This window comes from Falco naumanni, chromosome 8, assembly GCF_017639655.2.
Source record: "Falco naumanni isolate bFalNau1 chromosome 8, bFalNau1.pat, whole genome shotgun sequence".
In the NCBI taxonomy this organism is placed as follows: Eukaryota; Metazoa; Chordata; class Aves; order Falconiformes; family Falconidae; genus Falco; species Falco naumanni.
Window position 1 is genome coordinate 17,693,697 of NC_054061.1, and position 22,185 is coordinate 17,715,881.

At 37.7% G+C, this 22,185-nt stretch overlaps 1 protein-coding gene across 2 annotated transcripts in view; it reads left to right on the forward strand.

Moving 5' to 3' along the window:
- DOCK2 (dedicator of cytokinesis 2) overlaps window positions 1-21,972 on the forward strand; it is a 197,882-nt gene extending 175,910 nt beyond the window's left edge. For both annotated transcript variants that reach the window (XM_040604553.1, XM_040604555.1), the window contains exons 41-52: window positions 193-334; window positions 2,085-2,166; window positions 5,964-6,048; window positions 7,587-7,673; window positions 7,992-8,168; window positions 9,558-9,641; window positions 12,675-12,812; window positions 15,005-15,132; window positions 16,872-17,052; window positions 18,512-18,632; window positions 19,647-19,789; window positions 21,164-21,972. In XM_040604553.1, coding sequence (XP_040460487.1) covers window positions 193-334; window positions 2,085-2,166; window positions 5,964-6,048; window positions 7,587-7,673; window positions 7,992-8,168; window positions 9,558-9,641; window positions 12,675-12,812; window positions 15,005-15,132; window positions 16,872-17,052; window positions 18,512-18,632; window positions 19,647-19,789; window positions 21,164-21,238 — 1,443 coding nt within the window. In that variant the 3' untranslated portion in view covers window positions 21,239-21,972. The remainder of the gene's footprint in view (window positions 1-192; window positions 335-2,084; window positions 2,167-5,963; window positions 6,049-7,586; window positions 7,674-7,991; window positions 8,169-9,557; window positions 9,642-12,674; window positions 12,813-15,004; window positions 15,133-16,871; window positions 17,053-18,511; window positions 18,633-19,646; window positions 19,790-21,163) is intronic.
- Window positions 21,973-22,185: the final 213 nt, after the last annotated feature.

The window sequence follows — 22,185 nt, forward strand, 5'->3', positions numbered from 1 at the left end:
CTGGAGAGTCAGTGCTGCGTTCCTGCACCTGGTCAAAATGGTGTCTTGCTTTATAGCTAATAAATATTCCAAAACCAGTAACACTCATTACAAAATTTGGAGACGCCGCTGTCTTTGTACTGATGAACACGCATTTATAACTTCTGCCTCAGCATCATACAGCCCAAGAAATCAGCTGTTTATTTCTTGCAGAATAAAGTATTCATCTATCGTGGGAAGGAGTATGAGAGGAGAGAAGATTTCCAGACACAGCTGATGACTCAATTTCCCAGTGCAGAGAAGATGAACACCACCTCAGCCCCTGGAGAGGATGTGAAAAACTCTCCTGGTCAATGTATCCTCAAACACATGGGAAATCACAGAGTGAAGGCGGGTGGGGGAAACCTTGTTTTTAGCAAGAGTTTTATCTGTGTGGAGCAGTAATTTCCTAAAAAAGATGAAGGTTTATTAATGTGGCAGCTCAGTTTGCAGTTTTTCTTATATGCCCTGCATGTCTTTTTTAATTTGTTCATAAGATGTTTGCGTCTGGTTTATGTTTGTGTCTGTTTTTCTCACAGTTCTACGGAGTATGTCTCTTTCAGTCATCATAGAATCATTTAGGTTGGAAAAGATTAAGGCTGAGTCCAACTATAAATGTAGCCCACCACTAAACCATTTCCCTAAGTGGCATGTCAACACATCTTTTAAATACCTCCAGGGGTGGTTCCCTGGGCAGCCTGTTCCAGTGCTCGACAGCCATTTCAGCGAAGTTCATATGTGGTTTTACCTTTATTTTCTTCAAATGGCAAAATGAGTGATGAACATTCAAATGCGCTGTTTAAAGCAACAAATTGGCTGTTACCTCACATTTTTAGCTGTTGTGTCTTGATATCAAATCCACGTCTTACTTGAACATTGTTCTGACTGGCACTGCACTTGGGTACCACCTGTATTTCTTGGCAACATAAATATGTCACTCTCAGAAAGTTTCCTAGGAAATTAACTCATAAAGATTGTTGGCCACCTTTTGGAATGTTCTAAATTATTTTTAGAAGTACTCTTCACAGTTGCTTACATGCTTTATTTTCATGTTCTCCTTTAAATTATTAGTGGCTGAACAGATATGAGATCACCTTGTTGTATCAGACATATTTTTTTCACTTTTTTCATGTTTTCACCATTTTCCTTTATCAATTCTCAAGGTAACATTGTAACACTTCACTTGGTCTCTTGAGTCTGTTCTGATGGAAGCTGCTGGAGGAGAAAAGGAATACTGCTTTCTCTTCACACTGTTGGGAGGGAAGCAGAGAGTATTATAGACTTGTCTAAAGAAGTGCATTAAGCTTAAGAGCCAAGCCCTCATAAATCTGTCTTGTGTCTTAGCTAATTTTATTGTTTTTGAGATCATATGCTTCAGTCCTTTCTTAGAGTTTGCTTAAGTCTATTTGCAACAAACAGGAGATATGCACTACTGAGGCACTTAAGAAAAAGCTACAGAACCTTAACCAGGGGCATGAGTCTTAAATATACTGAAATATCTAAGAATATGATGTATTTACATAGAAATACAGTACTTGGATTTCAAAAATAACACTTCCATAGAAAAAGGAAATCTCAAGTAAAAGGACTGCTCAATTACAGATTTCAAAGATAAAATGCTAAACATCATGACATTATGTATGCCTGAAGTGAAATAGTGAAACTGTTAATGTCAGATGTTGTTAATGTAATTTTTGTAAGTTGGCTGGGCTTTACAATTTAGTGAATGATTCAGTGTGATAAATTCAGCTACAGATATTCGAATTCAGTAAATACTAGAAATATGCAGTTCAAAATTAATATGTATATATATATATATATACTAATTACTGCTGGCAAAACTTGTCCTTTTTTGGCCAAGGAAGCTCCACAAATGAAACTCTGAACCCTGCAGATTTTTCATCAGGAAAATGTTATTATTATTGTTGGTTTTGTTATTGTTATTAATTATTGGTTTTATTATTATCATCATCATTGTTACCATTATTATTATTTTAATTTCCTCATAAGCCTACAGTATTTCATCCTGATAGTTAATACCATGCCCTTAACTTTCATAATTTCAGACATCCAGTGTTTTACAGTGCAACCAGTCCTAGAGGAGCAACCTAGATTCAAAAATAAGGCAGTACCTGACCAAATTATAAAGTGAGTAAATTCCTGTAAATAGATAATATAATAAAAATCAGTCCTTATTCCTAAACTGACAGACAACCATTATTTTTTGAACTCAGTCATTTGCCAGTGAATCTTAGAGCTTTTACTGTCTTATTTACTGACTTCTGTATTCCCTGGGAATTTCATGAAAGAACATCTACCCATATACTACTTAAGGAACAGCATAACCAGCAACCCTGGTTACAGGGAGGGGAGGTGGAATCCATGCTTTGGGTCCAAGTTATTGAGTTTTAAATACAGCTTCTTATGCAAATGATGGAAATAGGGGTCTTACAGGTGACTAGCAGTATGAGAGTGGTTGAGTTGAAGGTTCTTGTACAACAGAATGTTACGATTTAACTTGCCAAGCGCAAAAGATATGGTGGCAAAATGGCTTCCATTGGTACTATGGTCAAGATTTTGTAAAGGAGTAAAGGAAATTAATTGTCCAAAGTATTCTGAGAACAGACTGGCAAACAATTCCAAACTTGTAACCCAGTGTAGAACTGGCAGAACTTAGTACATGCTCCTAATTAATTGTTCTGACTACAAGTGTGGAAAGTGATGGTTCCTTCTAATAGTTGATGCCCAAACTTCATACAGTACCTACTGGAATATTGGCTGAATTAAGGCTTGTGAGATCTTTGGCTCCAAATCCATAATCCATCAATATATAAAGGGAGATTATAAAAAAGATGGAGAAAGACTTTTTGTCAAGGTCTGTACTGACAGGATGGAAGGCAGTGTTTTTAAATGGAGAGAGGGGAGATTTAGATTGGATGTAAGGAAGACATTCTTTACTATGAAGGTGTTGAGGTACTGGAAGAAGTTGCCCAAAGGAGCTGTGGGTGCCCCATCCTTGGAAGGATTCAAGGCCCGGTTGGATGGGGCTTTGAGAAACCTGGTCTAGTGAAAGGTGGCCATGCCCACGGCAAGGCAGTTGGAACGAGGTGATCTTTAAAGGTTCCTTCCAACCCAAACCATTCTGTGATGTATATGGTTGCAAACATGGTCAGTAAAAGCCGTTGCTTATCACTAACACCTGAATGAAAAAATTCAAGATAGTATTTGTTAGCTTGTAACTTCAGGACAGCACATAGGTACAAGCACCATCAATTAAGGCAGGCCGTGGTTTCTCCCTGTTCTTGTCAGTGCCTTGTGAAAGCACCAGGTATGACTGTATCTCCCTAACCGAAACTGGTGTAAAAGAGGCATCTCAAGCCAAAATATCTCTAGGTAAACCGAGGCACCTGTCTTTTTAATGCAAGACAGGCTTTGGAATGCCTCCACACTTCAACAAACAAACACTCAGACCAAAACCTTTAACAACACTTTGGCTGTCCAAAAAGAGAATGAAAATAGAAGGCTTCTTTTTGTCAGCCAGGTTCATTTCTAACTCTTCCACAGCTGGATTCAAACCAGATGTCACCTTTGTCTGCAGACTTTTCTCTACAATTTTTACTGAAATTGTGGTTGATTGAGTGGAAAAAGAAGAATCACCTCCCCATGTACCCCAAAATAAATAAAGCAGATACATAGCACAGGACTTGTACTACAAGATTAAAAAAAAAAAAAACCAACAACCAACAAAACAAAAAAAACCCCAGTGAAATAAAAAAATTATGAACTGTTGTCCCAATTTCAACTTGAATTCATTTTAAAGCCAGTAACTTGAAAGACAGCTTATAAATCTGGTCCTGTTTGACTAGTTTCAGTGCAGTGCCAGCCACATTTTGAGCTTGTAAAAGTTTTATTTAGCAGTGTTCCACATAAGTACAATCTCTTGTCATACAGGAGCTATGTAATTGTTTGTCTCAGCTGCAGAATTCAGCCAAACTGCTGATTTCATCTGGTCTTAGAGATTTTATGAGTGTACTTTACTGTGCATTTAATTGTTAGTTACATTAGTCAATGACAATACATTTATTCTATCAACAAGCTTCAAAATACCTGTCCTTTCAGATGGAACTGTATAAAGTTATCTGACTCAGTATGGCAGTATATAACACTTTCTTTATTGATGAAGATAATCTTAGTAGCTTGGATCATAAATTATAGGTTCCTATGAACTAATACAACAGAAGTTTCCTTAGCTCAACAGTTTGGTGTCTCTCCCTTTGTTTGTTTCCCTAGGCTTCCAAAACATGGCTTGGTTTTACTGTAAGATATTTCTGAGAAATTTTTCTTTTCCTCTGCAAAATTAGCTTTCACTTAATATGGCTTTAAATTTAATCCATCTTTCAAACAGAAACCAAAAATCAAAATGAAAGAATTTTCTAGGGACAGCAAAATACTAAACCAAAAGTGTGCAAATTCTGTTCTTTCAAGTCAGCCAGTGCTAAAAGATGAGTAGATATGAGTTTTGTGGAATTATCATAGAATCATTTAGGTTGGAAAAGACCTTTAAGATCATCATGTCCAACCATTAACCCAGCACTGCCAAGTCCACCACTACACCATGTCCCTAAGTGCCACATCTATATGTCCTTTAAACACCTCCAGGGATGGTGATTCCTCCACCTCCCTGAGCAGCCTGTTCCAGGGCTTGACCACCCTTTCTGTGAAGAAACTTTTCCTAATACCCAACCTAAACCTCCCCTGATGTGACTAGAGTCTGTTTCCTCTTGTCCTGTCACTTGTTCTCTGGGAAAAGAGATGAGCCCCCCATGCCTACAGGGAGCGATAACGTCCCCCCGGAGCCTTCTCCAGACTAAACCCCCCCAGTTCCCCCCACCGCCCCTCCCAGCACTTGTGCCCCAGCCCCTTCCCCAGCCCCGTGCTCGGCTCTGGACACGCTCCAGCCCCTCCATGTCCCTCTGGCCGTGAGGGGCCCAAACCCGAACCCAGGGTTGGAGGGGCGGCCTCACCAGTGCCGAGCACAGGGGTCGGGCACTGCCCTGGCCCTGCTGGCCACGCTGTCCCGGCTACGAGCCAGGGTGCTGCTGGCCTCCTTGGCCACCCGGGCACGCTGCTGGCTCCTGCCCAGCTGGCCACCAGCCCCCCCAGCCCCTTTCCCACCGGGCAGTTCCCAGCCCCTGCCCCAGCCCGCAGCATTGCATGGGGCTGTTGTGATCCAAGTGCAGGACCCAGCCCTGAGCCTGGTTGAACCAAACTATGTGCTCACAATGACTAAGAATGATTTATTAGCTACATGGAACAGACCATAACTTGAATTTGCAATATATTCTTTACATTGATGTCCTTCTCTACAAGTATTTATATATATTTTCTTATCTATCACAAGAAATTATTATTATAATGGCTTCAAATGTTTAGTTTATTCAATACCTATTGTTCTGCATTGTGAGCAGAATTGTTAGATGTGATTAAACTGATTTGGCATGCACCGTGAGTGAAAAAAACACACCAGGTGAACATATCTGCTCTATTCAGTCAGTTATTTTTAACAAAACATACTCCTTTGGTATGCCATTATAAAGCAGGCATGCAGGGTGCATGCCACAGCAAGAATATATGGAAGTAAAAATCTTTTCTTGACCTTCTTCTGTAGGTTTTAATGTTAATCTGGAAGTTCTGAAATTTATGCCTGGAAATGATACCCCATTAAAAGCTGAAGCTTAATAATTGTAAAATACTGTGTGATGACACTGATTTATAGATAAAGTAGTTGTCTCCTGAGTTCTCAGTGAAATGCTTTTTTTCTAACTGGAAAATTTGCTTTTAATTAAAAACTCAAGTGAATCAAAATGAAATATTTCACTGTGATAACAAGTTCCATAAGTTTCTGAGATCTGTATTTTACAATAGTCTTTTTTTAAATCTTTTAGTTTTTATAAGTCCAACAATGTGCATCGATTCCACTACTCAAGACCAGTCAGAAAAGGATCTGTTGACCCTGAAAATGAATTTGCTGTAAGTAAATGAACGATAGGGTGATGGTTGCAGTTCTGGTAGCTGTGACTGACATTTGCTCTAGATCCTTTCTTAGTCTTGGAATACTCGCTACAGACATCCTACCTCTAGGGTCTGGTTCCAAAAAAAAGAAAAAAAGCAAGATTTCTCTATTTTAGCACTGCTCCTGTGCACTCAGTGATACATCACTGTGCCAGTTGCCGGTAAACATTATTTAGTTAAGTATGTTCAACACATTCGTGTTAAGCAGTAACATTTTCTGGCGCAGATTTTCATTATGAAACAAGATGACATCTAAATAAATATCAAATGGTTTGCCTCTTGTAGTTTACAATACTTTTGTCAGCTGCTAGTTTGGCAATGAGAGGTGTGTGTTGTCTGCTTTCATTAGTCCCATAAAAACTTGACAGACTAGAGTGCTACCTTTGTCACATTTATTCCTATGCCTAATGGTGTACTGCTAAGAAATAGTCTTCATTGTACAAATATTCTAGGAAATCTGCAATACCATAAATTATTTTTCCGTTTCATGCATAAAAATGTGCTAAGTTACTTTATTTTCATTTTACAGATAGCTGATATTTTATAGTTTGTCATGAAAACATCCAGTCTTTATGGCTAAAGCTGTGCTCTTGGGGTATTAGTTGGAGAAGCCATTTATTTTTAAAAATTTACAATTTCAGTCATGTGTGTGCTGATTAGTAGCGTCAACAGTTTCATGTAAGGAGCTTCTCACCTTTTGTTCAGCTAAATGCTTCAGATGCAAACTTTGCTCTGACATCCCAGGTTTGCACTGCATTATCAAGACTCATGCTGCACATTGGCTTCCATTGCAAACTGTAGAGTTTTGAAACCATTTATGAATAAACCTTTAAATGGTTTTACAAAAATTAAATCGTTAATGATTTCATTGCTGATGACAATAGATAATATGCATGCTTACTTCAGATACGTGGAAAATGGGGATAGTTGGACTGTGTCTTCATTGCAATCATTGTTATGTTTCTCAGTACTGGCAGTTTAGGTCAATGGATACTGGTACAATAAGCAGCAGTAGTGTAAATGAACTAGTGGTATTTTAAAAGCCCAGCAGCTAGTCTTGTTTAAAGAGGAAAAATTTTGAGGGGGGGGGGGAGAGAGAGAGAGAGAATGCTGGCAACTTATTATTGGGCTATCACTGCTTTTAATTGCAGAAATACATTTGGGAAGTAATTGGGTAGAAGTGAGAACGGGTCATTTAGTCATAGTCATTCAATCTGTGACGGCAAAAATAGGATTAGATACTAAAAGATTCAAGGGCAATTTTCTTTTTCCTCTGCTTTGTGCAGGCTTTGTGCCTAAAAATGACCTAATCTGAAATCGGAAAAATTATTTGTGCAAATTGCTGTGCTAGATTAATTTTGCAGTGTCCTTTCATGCAAAAGGATTCATATGTTTTCCATCTACATTCTTTTCACTCTGATATTTCAGAAGGCAGAAAAGATTAAAGTTTAAATCCTGAAGTATAATTTTCTCCCTGCTATGTTTTTTTTTAATAGTCTATGTGGATTGAGAGAACATCGTTTGTTACAGCATACAAACTTCCTGGAATTTTACGATGGTTTGAGGTTGTCTCCATGTCACAGGTGTGTACCACCATGCCAAGAACCTGTAAAACTTGTATCTGTATGAATCCCCATGCACAAAATAGTTTTCAAATTTATCACACTTGTTATTTACTTATTTTTATGTATACAAAGCTATTATTACTTCTGTTTTACCTTTGTATTAATAGGATCAATATATTTTACATCTAATTTATAGTTTCAGGACTCAAGCCCTGAGAGAAATTAACAAATCTCTGTTGGTTTGCTGAACTGTTGTTCATATATGTGAAATTTTATAAAACCAAAAATACCTTTTAATATGTTTATAAACCTTAAAAGTCTTTTGTTTCTTTATAGACTACAATTAGTCCTTTAGAGAATGCTATTGAAACGATGTCCATGACAAATGAAAAAATTTTGATGATGATTAACCAATACCAGAATGACGAGAACCTTCCTATTAATCCACTTTCTATGCTTCTGAACGGAATTGTTGATCCAGCTGTTATGGGTGGCTTTGCTAAATATGAGAAGGTAAGAGCTTTTAAGTCAACGCAAAGAACATATTCAGATACATTATTTAATAATCCTCCCAGGTCCTTTGTTCAAACTGGCAGTGAAATGTGGGCTGGGAATATGAAAGACATAACTCCACTGATAAAGAGATCCTCATATTGTGGTGACATTTGTCTTTGAAAGCAGAAACTACAGACTAGAGTAATTGAAGCTCAAAATTAATTACTGTGTTAAGGGTTTTCATATACACGTGAGACATGGTACCCCTTTTGTAATGAAATAGGTGCTCTCACATCAAAGAATTTGATCTGAATTAAATGAATCAAGTTTATCCTACAGTAGGTCTAGAGTATTCAGATGTGGGTTATCAACTAAGCTGTCATCAGGTTTTCCCAGTAACTGCAGCCATTCTGTATAGCAGGGTTTGTTGTTAAAAAATAGCAATACAAATAAAAACTGTTCTGGTAATACAACGAAAATGGAATGTCTTGGAGAACTGAACTGTAGAATATTTGTCCCTAAGGCTACCTTGTGAAGGTGGGGTGGGAGAGAAAGCTGGAATGTTAAAAGCTTATATAAATTTAAACTCTAAATTACTAATTATTATATTTTGGGGATGAAAATAAACATGGGGGTACCCCACAGCCGTGGAGCTCAATTATTTCTGCCTGCCATTTCCTTATGGAAAACACGTGCCATGCTCAAGTAGGTTCAGCATGTCGGATAGACTCAGAGAGTGTTGAAAAGACCCCATATATATGTGTGTATATACATACACGCATACATTATATGTGGTAAGCATGGCATATTCTGGAGGAGCATGGCTTATGCTATGTTAGTCCTAAAATACCATTTTTTAGATATTTGGCAGTCATGGATATTGTTAGATACTATTTAGCTACATTCTTCTTTCATATCCAAGGCGGGGGGGGGGGGGGGGGGGGGGGGCGTGGATAAAACCTTTGGGCAGTGAAAGGCAGTGTGTATGCAGTTTCTGACTGCTTATCTACGACAGAGTTGAATTCCCTTATTGTATAACACTGGCTAATGTCAGTAAATAAGGTACTTGAATAAAACGATAATTTATCAGTGTAAATCATGATACTCCAAATTTGTGCCTTTTTCGTTTCAGTGCAAGCTTAATAAAACAGTAATCAGGTTTCATGGTAAGGGTCTCAAACTCAGAAGTGTTGGATAAAGACTGACTAAATTTGAACAAAAAAGAGCACCTCAGTTCTCAACTGATATAGTAAGGAATTATCACCAGCAGTGTCTGGTTCAGGAGCATTTATATGTCTCTTATTTGATGACCAATATCACAGTCACAACCTAGAGTCACTGGAGTAATCACTGCATTCTTTACCTGTCAAAGCGATGGACTGATTTTTTTTTTATTTTTTATCTAAGGCTTTCTTTACAGAAGAATATATCAGGGACCATCCAGAGGATCAAGAAAAGCTGAATAGACTCAAAGATCTAATTGCTTGGCAGGTAATTTCTTACTGAAAACAGTCATCTGAGGCTTCATCAGCTATTCTTTTTTTCTGTTCCTTTCTAGCAGGAGCAGGAGAACATAGCGCTTAGATGACTGTCATTTTTACCTTATTTTTTTTTACTGGTTGGTTTTGGGTTTTGTTTGATTTTCATGTTTTGGTTTGGTGTGTTTTTTTATAGTTTCCCCAAAGCAGGGAGGGTTAGAAGGTTATGAAGATTCTTATTACAAACTTCTTGTCTAGTTCTGGAATGAATTTGCAGGGTGGGTTTTTTTTGGTTTTTTTTTGTTGTTTGTTTGTTTGTTTGTTTTTTAATGGGACTCAGTAAAATATTCTCTCAGGCTAAATCTTCCATTTTAGAGTATGTATAGTTGTAAATGACCATCTATTCATTATCCTATTTAGATATGAATAGTTTCCCTTAAGTAGGGAAAAGGATTTCAACCCTTTCAATTTTAATGTGCCTATAAGGAAGCATGCATTCCATCACTAACACGCTAAGATGACTGACAAAACACCACAGCAATAGTTCCTTACCCTCTGATGTAGTATGTGATAAAATATTCTTGGGGACCTAAGCAATGCTGTCCTTCAAGTTTTTTTAAAATCTGTGCCTAAACTGGAGAAATTGCTTAATTACAAAAATAACACCGTATTTCCTGAGGCATATATCATCATTATAGTATCTGTTAAGAGTTAGATGAAACACTACCCAAATCAGGGGAATTACCCATATATCTCCTTATGTCCCAGGGAAAATAGTTGACCAAAAAAGTACTTTGTAGAACACATAATTTGGTTTATCAGAACCCACATGTAGTGGGCTACATTTATGGTTAAAAGGGACAGGATTGCACACTCAGGTTGTGTATCTGGAGATAAAACTGACAGTGTGACAACAAGTCATAAGGACTTCATGAACTTCTGGGAAAACAAGCACCTGCAAATATCAGATATTCTCTTGGGAAGTAACTCTTCCCTAGAGGTGGCTATTCACTGTTGTTGTGGGGGCGGGGGGGGAGGGGCAAGGGGGAGGGGGACAGTTCTTGCATTAGATGCCCTGTCCCTGGAAACATTCAAGTCCAGGTTGGGTGGGCTCTGAGCAACCTGGTCTAGTTGCAGGTGTCCCAGCTCATTGCAGGGGGATGCAACAGGTGACCTGTAAAGGTCCCTTCCAACCCAATCTGTTTCATGACTCCATGATTCTGTCTCTGTTTTGTAGATGAGAGACAGCAAGAATTAACCATTTATTCCTCTCTCAGCCTTGAAATGAGTCTTCCAAATAGTTTTAATGCAATTTTTTATACTATTTTCTTAATGTGTTTGAAGCTTTTTCCTGTTTCATTTTGATTCATCTTAATTTGGTTATTAGTTTGAGTCACCAACCTTTACAACTTTCCTCTGCATTGTTGTCCACCACAGGCTCTGTATATGGTTGCTTTCTGACCATCAGAAGTACTCTGGATATAATGGTCTACTTATACAGACCATAATACCATCTGGCCTTAGGAAATAAAATGGTAATTTATGGCTATCTATCCCTGTAAGTCCCTCTAAAGAGGACAAACAGATCTGTCTGTACTAGAAGGGCTTTAATATCATGTTTTTAAAAGTTATATTGAAATTGAGCTTCCATAAAATATGATAAAGTCAGTGCGTGGATCGATATATACAGTGTTATAGTATTCATAGGGTCAGAACACAAAAAGGAAGCCCCAAACATTAATGCAACATCGCTAGAAGTCAATGGTAGAGCTGTTGGAAAAGGTCACAAGCAGAAGGTTGCTAAAAGTATGTTGCGTAAGTTTCATAAATCACGATCTTCAAAGACTGAAAAGTAATGCAATCTCTTTATATTTTAAAGAGAAGCAGTACAAAAGTTTCTTGTTGTGAATACATTTATTATTAATTAAACAGCATTTCTAAGTGTGCTGTCCATTACCTTTAAAGATTAAGATCCGTCTTTTTTGCTTTTAACTGGATATTATTACACTAATATAGGAGCAAATGTGATAGTAGCAATGTAATAGGAAAGGAAAACATTGTAAGGAAGGGATTATAAGAGTAGTATTACCATCATATTCACTTAATAATTTTTTTCTTTTTTTTTTTTTTTTTATTTGGTAAGCAAGGCATTTCTTCTGACAAAGGAGAAAGATTATTATTATTATTAAGAAATTAGAGGGAGATATTTAATGAACAGATAGACCTTTTCCTAACCTTTTTATCAGGTGTTAATCCTTTTAGGAAGTAAGTACCCATAACTGTACTTCTCCATCCCTCGCCCCAATTAAAAAAATTACATTATGTACCTTCTTTTAATTCTAGTAGGAAGAATCAGAGGTCTTAACCCCTTTGGCTACTTGTCACTGATCCCAGCCTAAAGGATGAGTGGCAAAAAAAGAGAAGTGCAGGGGTAAAACTGAGCAAAGTCAGCCTGGTTAGTGCAAGCTGCTTCTGTTCATGGCTTGAGTTGTTCATTTTTCGTATTGAAGCATTAATTTATAAAGGAGAAAGGAAAAGGACACCTTCAGTAACCAGATACTAACATATTAAATTGCTGCAGCAATTGTCGAAGTGATCACATGATTAAGCCCCCAGTAGATTGATTCGAACCTTTTCCAGTCACTTAATCTTCCATTTGAAAGTGAAGTTAAAACTGTCTGCCTGGAGTCCGCTGGGCAGGCACTTTCATAAGCAGGTGGGCCAGTAGTCTAAGAATTTTTTAAACTCTCACATGGTGTGTTTATTCTCATAAGGGATTAACATTAAAATACATTGAAGAGAGAAAGCGGTCACTATGAGGCAGCCAACATTCTTCAAAAATGGACTAAGAAAGCCCATTTTTCAAGAGCCTTTCCATCTTGTAGATTCTGCTAAAATCTGAGATCAACCAACAAATCTTTTTTGCAAATCACAGTAGGAGTTTTGCAGTTGACTTAGCAGATACTGTAAATGGAGCTTGAGGGGTTGTCAGACTCGGTTTAATATTCTCTTTATTTATTTTTTTTCTTTTTTTTCCCTCTTTAAGATACCTTTCCTTGGGGCTGGAATTAAAATTCATGAAAGAAGAGTTTCTGATAATCTTCGTCCTTTCCATGACCGTATGGAGGAATGTTTCAAGCATTTAAAAGTCAAAGTGGAAAAACAGTATGGAACCAGAGAATTGGTACTGCTCTCCTTTTAACCTCTGCTGCAATTTCTCTTTACTTAATACGCACCTTGTTCTTCTAAACAAAAGCACATAGTAAACTTTTGTTGCCTGTGGGTTTTCTTGTGATCTGAAGGTAGTAGGACCTGAGTTTTATAGTCAAGGAGTTGATTCATTTCTCTGACTTATCAAATATTCCTCATTCTGGAAGATTTGTAGTGTTTTATTATGTCTATTAAAAGTTGCAATTCTTTTCTGCCTTATTAAGGAAGTGAAAGCAAATTCTCATGTTTCTTCTCTTTGCAATTTTTCTTAGTGGCTTAGGGCTTTGATCTGCAATTGATGTCTCCCTGTGCTAGCCACTTCCAGCTGTGTTGTGAAGTAAAACCTACCATGTGTATAATACCATAAATATTAGTTGAGACCAAACTGCAATATATGGGAATTGAAGGATAGCTTCTAAACACAAACTCTCCAGACAATTCTTGAATAAAATAGTCTATCTGAGCTTCTGCAGGCTAGCAACAATGATGTTTTGTTTTGTGATTAAACACCAGTTGCTTTTGAAATTCTTTTGTGTTGTTGCTTTGAGCATTGATAATTTTATAAATGGATTTATTTCTCTTGTCATAGAAGAAACAGCTAGTTTTGAACCTCAGTTTTGGATATTGTGTTGTGTTACACACCTATATGATGAAAATTTTATATATTTATTTCAGTATGTTTTCCGTACTTTCAGTCCCATGCCACCATCCTTGCAATACTAAAGAGGCTGTAATCCACAATTAGCAATCATGCCTAACATTTTAACCCCTCAGCACTCTTACAGATCAGCACTTAAAACCCCCACTATTTAAAAGCTGCCATTATACCATGTTTGACTCCCTGGTGGCTGGCCTGAGCTTTTTTATTAACAGAAAAGAAGAAGGGGAAAAAAAAAAGAAGTTATGCTGCTGTTGTGTCTTTATTACAAGATTCTGGCCATTCAAAGGATAAGCAGCATGTAAACTCATTGCAAAACACTTCAAAATAATTCTTGCAACTACAAATTTTTCCAAGTTCTCTGCTAGATATCAGAGTTTTAGTGAGCAATGACATCAGAAGCAAAGTATCTGGGAATTTGGCATATGGAATTACACACAATTGTTTAATATTTTCTGGATAATAACAAAAACCTGTGCTTTAATATGAAATACTTTTTTAAAGTTGTTCACATGTTTTTTATAGGATAGAAATTGAAGTAGGCTGGAAAAGTAGTTTATGGTATGCATACACTGGGAAATTCTCAAAACCCTTCCTCGTGTCATGACACTGTGATGAGCTAACTAGGGGGAGGCATACCCATCCCAGGAAGTAATTGAACAGAAAAAGAGAGGTTTTAGATCCCGGAAGTCTCCCCTGAAGAAAGAAAACAGTTCTAGAATTAGCCAAGAAATGTGATCCTTGTCACCACCTTGTTAACAAGAGTAACAGAAAAGCATTTGAAAATAAGTTGGATTGTTTCAGTTAACTTTGTCCCAGGCTGCAAGGCCTGAATAACCATCAACGCTAAGCTGAATACTTTCAGTGTGATAGCTAAATCTTCTTCAAGAAGATTTGGAGTGTCACGTCCTTTTCCTCCTTCCACTGCAGAAGGTGTTGACCTCAGGCTTTGCAGAGAGAGGTGCTGCAGCCTATACGGCATTGTGCAACATGGATACCCGATGACCTAGAGAATCCTCCTGTTCCTCGTGGCTAGCTATTAAGGAAATATTAATTTTCTCCAAAGGTTGCAAACATATAGTTAAAAAAGGATATATTAACATGTAAAGATGGCAGAAGCTGATGTATTGAAGATGGAGCAGGATTAGCGTCTTGGAGCAAGGACTAACTAAATCTATTTGCCCAAGCAAGTATTTCAATGGTGTGCCTCAGGTCTGTTCAAAATAAGATCAGCAGACACTGTTTCTCTTGATTTCTTTTTCAAACATACATTTAATTATGTCAGTTGTAGTCTGTTTAGCTACTCACTGTATCATTGAGTTTGGGAGGCCTTAGAGTAAGAGTGCATGCCGACAGAAGACACAATCACAGTAATTAATGGTAGTAAACAACTGCTTTCATGCCAAATGTTAAAACACCTGTGCCATCTTCAAGACCTAATGAAAAGGGATGAATTAGGTTCACACAAAGTTGTTTGGTATAACGTGTTTCTCCTTTCCATCCTATAGCCAGATTTTGACGACAAGAGAGTGGGACGGCCAAGATCAATGCTGAGATCCTACCGTCAGCTATCAGTTATTTCACTGACATCCATGAATTCGGACTGCAGTACTCCAAACAAAATTGCTTCAGAAAGGTTGGTTATGAATACAAAACAAATTTTCTTTCAGACCTGGTTTCTTAGTAGTTTCATGGAATGAAACTAAAAGATTTAAAAAAAGGCATTCAAGCACAAAGACCACTAGCAGTCTCTTCAGACTATGCCAACATTATTTTTAACTGTAGCTATTACTTCCTCCAGGTTAAAGCTACAGTATTTCAACCTTAATAGACAAAATATACTCGACTTTCACTGAAAAAAGTGGCGTTTCATTTTCACAAACCAAGTATTTTAAAATGCAAATGACATTTCAAAAAATACAAAGATCTGGGGGTTTTGCAAGTTTTTCTTTTAACTTAATTAGCATCTTTTTGCTTCTAAAAATTGGAAAGGAAGAGGACAGCCTTTACAAACTTACAAGTAAGGAGGTGGGACGTACCGGTAAAGTCTGTTGTAATGTGAAATACTTTGCCGAATATGCTGTAACTGCAGCACTGGGAAACATAGAGACTTTTAAGTTTGAGAGAACATTTATAGGTATATTGACTAGCTTTTTCATCCACAAATGGTTTTGGTCACTTTATAAATTATCCTTGGGACACTTAGGACTTCTTCCCAAACAAGGTGCATATAAAATTCATCTTGGTGGCCACTGTTCTTTAAACATCTGATCTTCCTTTTTGAGTAGTTCACTTTTAAAAATTAAATAGTCCAAAGGTGTGTAACTAACTTGGAAGTGTTTCTTCTTAAGATATCCCTGTATATTGCATGCTTGACTGTCAGTTCATTGGTTTTTTACTTAATTTTTCTGAGATGTCTAACAAAGATATGTAGTATCATACATTATGAGGTGTCCCAGGCTGCTCTTCCTGCCCCCCAGCTTCCACCCAGGACAGGAAGGCTGTAGCACACAAACATGAGCTGTGTCACATCTGCCAGCCCCACATCTCTAGTAAAGGAGGACACCTCCTGTGGAACCAGCCAACATTTAACCAGCTCAGTCATGCACCTATTTTTAGTTCTTATGACGCTCATTTTTTTCTAGGAAGCATGGGTCAACAAATTCACCATACTACTTGATTTATCAATTTTTATGTTGCAAAATAAGTTCAGCCTCATGTTCAATAGGCTAATTACACCAGCAAAGAAGAGAATAAAGCCAGCACCTATTTAATATTTTTTATTTGGTGGGGGTTTTTGGTTTGGTTTTGGTTGTTTTTGTTTTGGTTTGGTTGTTGTTGTTGTTTTAAATGAAAAAATAGCCCATTTCTTAAACTGTAAAAACTAGAGGAAGACAGAAGGGAGATTTTTTTTTTTTTTTTAAATCCCTGTGTATACACATTGTTGTCCAATATGGTGAAATAAATAGGAGGATGCATTTAAAACATGACAATAAATAGTAATACTCTGTTCTACTGTTTTCAACAACCAAAATAGCATGTTTTCTTCCAGCACCAGCACCACACATAAACTTGCCATATGAGCTCTGACTGTTTAGTTTAGGTTCTTATGCTAATGCACAAATCTTTAAAAAGGGTTTTTCACTCCTGTTAATATTTTACATTCTTTGCAATGTTTTAAGGTGACATTATACCTCCTGAAGGCATCTTATACCTGAAGGTATCTACAGTTGCCAGCAATGGTTTGCAAGGCTGCATTGAAAGTCAAAGGAATAGATGACCTGCATTTATATTTAATGGGGAAATGACATCAGAATACCCTTGGCTTTTAAAATCCCACTCAGCAACTTGTACTTTTTTCTTTTGCTCCTGCAGCTTTGATCTGGAAGTAGTGCTACCAAAGCAAGTAAAAGCAGAATCAGAGGAGACTGCTCCGCAAATTAATCCTCACCCTGAAGTAAAGATGAGAAGGTCCAAAAAAAGAACAAAAAGAAGCAGTGTGGTGTTTGCTGATGAGAAGACAGCACCTGATATTTCTATCTCTGACATGAAATGTGTATGTCACTGAAGTAGCCTTTTATAATCCCTAAAAGAAAAGACATTACTCCTTTGCTTAGGAAAAAGATACCATAAAGAATGCCAGCTTGCCATAAAGGGGAATATGCAGGATGCAGAGATGATCTGCCCTGTCGTGAATGAAACCTGCTGCAAGATGCTGAAGAGGAAACAAATCAGTGGCAAAATCAGAACATCTCCACTTGTTTATGATGACAGATAATATAGCCCTGAAACTGCAAATTCTGAAACTCGGTTAGCTTCAAATGAAGTACTGTACTGGGAGGGTTAAGCTAGCTTTCCTATGGAGAGGCAATTGACTGTGCTGACATTCCATGGCAGCTCCTTGCAGTCAGGGCTATTTCAAAAGTGATGAGCCTTGTACATTTTGTACCTTGTTGTGGAACATGCAGCTGTTAGGAAATTGCAAGATTGCAAACAGCGCTCCTTAAACGGTGCCAGACTGAAGTTTGGAAGCACTGGCATCTCTCGCTCCATAGATCATCTGAGTGCTTTTATTGCACTGCTAGATCATTAGAATGACTTATATAACTGACATTGAGGTTTGATGGGAGGTTTTCTGGGGTTACTTAAATTCTCAGGAGACTTTTCTTCTTTTAATATAAAAAGAAATAATAATAAAAAATAATTGAAAGATGTCCTTTGGTATACAAGCCCTATCTAAATTAAAATGCGAGGCAATAATAGAATGAAAAAAATTTGGAGGAATTGTCAAAGGCCAAGTGAATTCAGTAGAAAGCTAAGATTCTTTTGGAAAACAAGGAGAATTTTATGGAGGACTATGATTGTCTTACACCACATGTCCTCAAGCAAAAGAGAGATACAAAGCACAGTCATGCTCTGAGAAGCATTAATGTATAAAAACAAGCAACACCTTTAACTTTTGGTTAGATTAGATAACACATACACCTAACTATGGGAATCTCACTGCATATTGAGTTACAGGATTTTCTTTTGCTTCAGAAAAATAGTGACAAGTCTCACAGCAGCCAAGCTGGTTATGTTAATTCAATAAGGAAAAATGTTTTCAAAACTTCATTTTACTTTCTAGATCACAGTCAGAGGTGGCTGATGGTACTATTCCAAAGACACAGTAGGAGTATCATCCTAGAGTTCCAGATTACAGAATCTCTTCTACCTATATTTTTTAGCGTAAGGTTTTTTCGATGTGGAATGAGAAATATTTATCTAGCTATAAACCATCTGCAAAATTGTTACATGTTTTTACCTGGTATATAGTATTATATATGATACCCATTCTACTGCTTCAAGTTACTTTTATTGTTGACTCAGAAAAAAAACCCATAAAGAAATCTGGTTAGGCATGATTGTTTATTATTTATTTTCTTCTATGCTTTTCACAAAAGATTATTTTGCTTAGATCTCTGTTGCTCATGTTGTAGTTCATCAGTAATTATATTTATTTTTTTATTAAACAGCTGTCAAGGAAATATGAGTTCATGAGTGACACCAACCTCTCAGAACATGTAGTGGCACCTCAGAAAACATCTGTCCTCAAGCAGATGAGTTCTGTCAGTCGTTCTATGCCAACGATCCCAGGTAAGCTGCTTATAGTAAGCAGGGACCTCTGCAGTTCTTTATTACTATAAGAAAACAGCAGTAAAGGGTCTGTTCTAAGCAGGGCAGGTAGCTCTCTGTGTGGCTCTGTGCCTCTGAGACCAAGATCAGAATTTAAGTGTGTGTTGAGCCTGTGAAGCTGGACTGCTGGTACTGCTTGGTTACGCTGTGCTGCCTAGTGCTAACGTGCAAATTCTGGCAGTGTTACTTGTGGAGCTCTGAATTTTGCTTCCTTTGCATAGTGCGGGCATTCCCCCTGCTTTGAAAGAGGCAGGGTTTATTCATCTTCCTGGCTTTGCAGGGTCTCACTTACAAGAAGCATGGGCTCCTGCAGTCTGCCCTCACAGCTGAGGGCAGCATTTGAAACAGGAGGAAATGCTCTGAGCTTTGCTTTGGCAGATGCATGTCCTCAAAGGTTGCCCATAGTAGGGTTTCAACTTCTGCTTTTGACATTCAAGAGGAATCTCACAAGACTCTCTCACGGCAAGAGGGAAGGGAAACAACATAACTGCCCACGAGGAGACTGACAGCTGCGTGATACGGAAAAGGAAAGTGTAGCTGAAGGTGGAACTCAGTTCTGAGCCAGGATGTGAAGAGAAAATGTGCCCTGTTCCAATATTCTTTACCCGCTACTTCTTCCATATCACATCCTGCTTCTTACTTTATCTGTCCCTCTCATTGTCCCTGCCTTTCCAGATGCCTGTAATGGACACTTTGCACAACCCAACAGACTGTCACAGCTCACTTCTTTTTCATGCATGCATCTGGTTTTTTTCTTCTTTGACCAGATTGGTTCATTTTTTTTTCACTCTTCAGTTTCAGTGTAATGAATTTTAGTGTTTCCCCATTACTTATTTTTATATTCTAAGGATATAGTTTAAAAATGTCTCCTTTCTAGTAACTGCAGTAGTTTTTTGTGTGAAATTCTGCTTTGTCTTACACTTTGGCTCTCCTTTTGTGGGTTTGTTTTATGCAATCACTGTTTCTCTTTTAAAGGATTAACTCTGTCTGTCTGCCCTGTGGCACCTGATGAAATAATCGCATCGCATAGGTTGAGTCAACCAGTGTTTCCTTCCACCTCAGATGGTGACAAGAAAACCTTCAAAAAAAAGAAAGTGAACCAGCTATTTAAAACAATGGTAAGTTCTCTGGGGTGGGGGTGGGGAAGAAAGTGTTACCTCTTTAAAAAGTCTATGCTCTGAAAATTATGTCATTAAAAAAATAATCACAATTTTAATTTTTATTACTTCTCTCGTCAGAGAGAGGAGTGGATGCTCTATAGGGATGCAAAAATTTGCTTCTGCTTGTGCTCTGTGGCATGCACAGGTACAGCTTGCATGTTTGAGGCAGGCTTGACACGCAGTTCCGCGCGTGCACCACGAGAGGTCTCGTGTGACCGACCGATTTTGCTCTCATTTGCTTTCGATCACGTTTATTAGCAAAAGAGGAAAGCAATTAATTGTTTCTTGTTCGGTTTAATTACATGGGGCAGCTAGCCCTAGCATCAGAGCAAGGTCAGCACAGCATCCATAGCAAAGCGCGCACAGGGTGAGGCAGTTCCTGAGGTCAGAGTTGCTTATTTGAAAGTAGAAATTGTGGCTTACCCTGGAGATGTTACTGCGGCCTAAAGCAGGTTATCTTCATTTAAAGTAGGAAAACATTCACGGATTTCTGCAGAAATTTCACAAAATTAAAACTATTATATTTAATTTGGTATTTCAAAGGAAACAATATTCAGTACAGATATGAAAATTCAAAAGTTTTAAAGTTTTTCTGTTGTTTCAGATAGTTGGAGGGTGACAGTGCACATGCTGGTAGCTGCTGATATGCACACTGCATAAGCATTCTGTGGCACTTGTAATATTTTACATGGCAACTTTTTGCTGATCTTTCAAAACAAAAGTTGATTTTTTTAAAATATTTTTTTTTCACCCCTCTGGTGAATAGGTGTCTTTTTCATCCATTAGTTTCTGCAGTTTTTTTTTTTTTTTTTTAAATATAGATGTTGCTCTATGGTCCTTAAAGGCACTCTTTAGGAAAATCTGCATTTAGATGTGTTCATAATTTTGGCATTTTTCTGGCAGGAACAAGAATAACCTGTTAATTTGAAGTCTGCAGGATTTTGCTGATATTCAGTTTATCACATACTTGTTCTGTTCAGACCCAGGGGTAACAGCTCTTCAGCATCTCATGCATTCACCTCAACCTAAATAGCAAAGGATGAAATGTCCTTTTTTACATGTCTGAAAAAGGACTGAATAAATCTAACAATACATGTGTATAGTGCTTCACAGCGTGATTGGAATCGTGCACAGGTTTAAATGCAGGTTTAAGGTTTTGCAGGACAGACAAAATAATTGCAAATATCCAAGATTTGGTAGACATCTTTTTTTTTTCTCGCTACAGCTTTAGGCCACAACCTAGTAATTAGTATACTTATTACTGAATCTAATACAGATGTCATCTTAACATATGGAACTCTGTTTGTTTTTGGTTTTTTTTATTTCCCCCAGCGCATTTCCAAAGTTCTAGAAGATGGAAAACAGTCTGTGGAGCACCATTTCAAATCTTCCTCTACAGATCTGTGATTTGTTCTATAACAAGACCACTTCTCAGCTGAAAATAATTATATACACATACATATTTTAGACGACTGTCAACTCTGAAGAAAGGCACTGATAACATAGATGGCCAACAGAGAATATGAACAATAATACTCATGGGCTCGAAGTTACTCATGATACAGGTACGGGAATAACATCTGAAGAAGATACTCCAGGACTTGGAACAGAAGTTTATCAAGCCTCTGGTTATACAGGTCAAAGGGTATCGTGTGTCCCCTGGTGACAAAACTTGCTCTTAGGGAGAAAGATGTATTAAAAGGCCATCTGTAATGCTTACTATATAATGTAAGTCACATTCTGTTCTTTTCAAAGAGCATAGAAATCATAGTTTTGTGTAGCTTGTATAGACACACTGCAGCTGTCTTTAAACTATTGCTGGCAGTGTAGCTAAGGCAACAGATGCCTCAGCACAAAACAGCCACTGACAATTTCCTCTGTGGCTGTAGCTGGATTTACAGTCCTCAGATCCCTGTGCTGCTCCCACCACACTGCTCTGCATCCTCAGTCTTTCTCAGGATGATGTCCATGACTGTGACACCATACACCTGAGTTATTTTCAGAACAGCGGCTATTATGTTGAAAATATGTGCAAAAGTTTATTTACATGTGTACAAATTAAATTGATATTACATCCCGCGGTATGATTTTTAAAAAAAGCTGCATTTTCTGCTGTTCATCAATAAAATGTTTAAAATTTGGTTTATTTGTCTTGAACATTTCTCCCTGAAATCTCTAGATATCATTGTATAACTAGAAATATACGATGGAATTCTAAAGTCCAAGTCTTAGACTTTCAAAATGGATTTTCTTTGTCTCTCCAACTTGTGAGGTAAGCTGGAAGATAGTGCCTTATCAGCACACAGCTAGGCAGTACTGCAGGTCTGCATCTTGGGATCTTGTTATAACCTGTC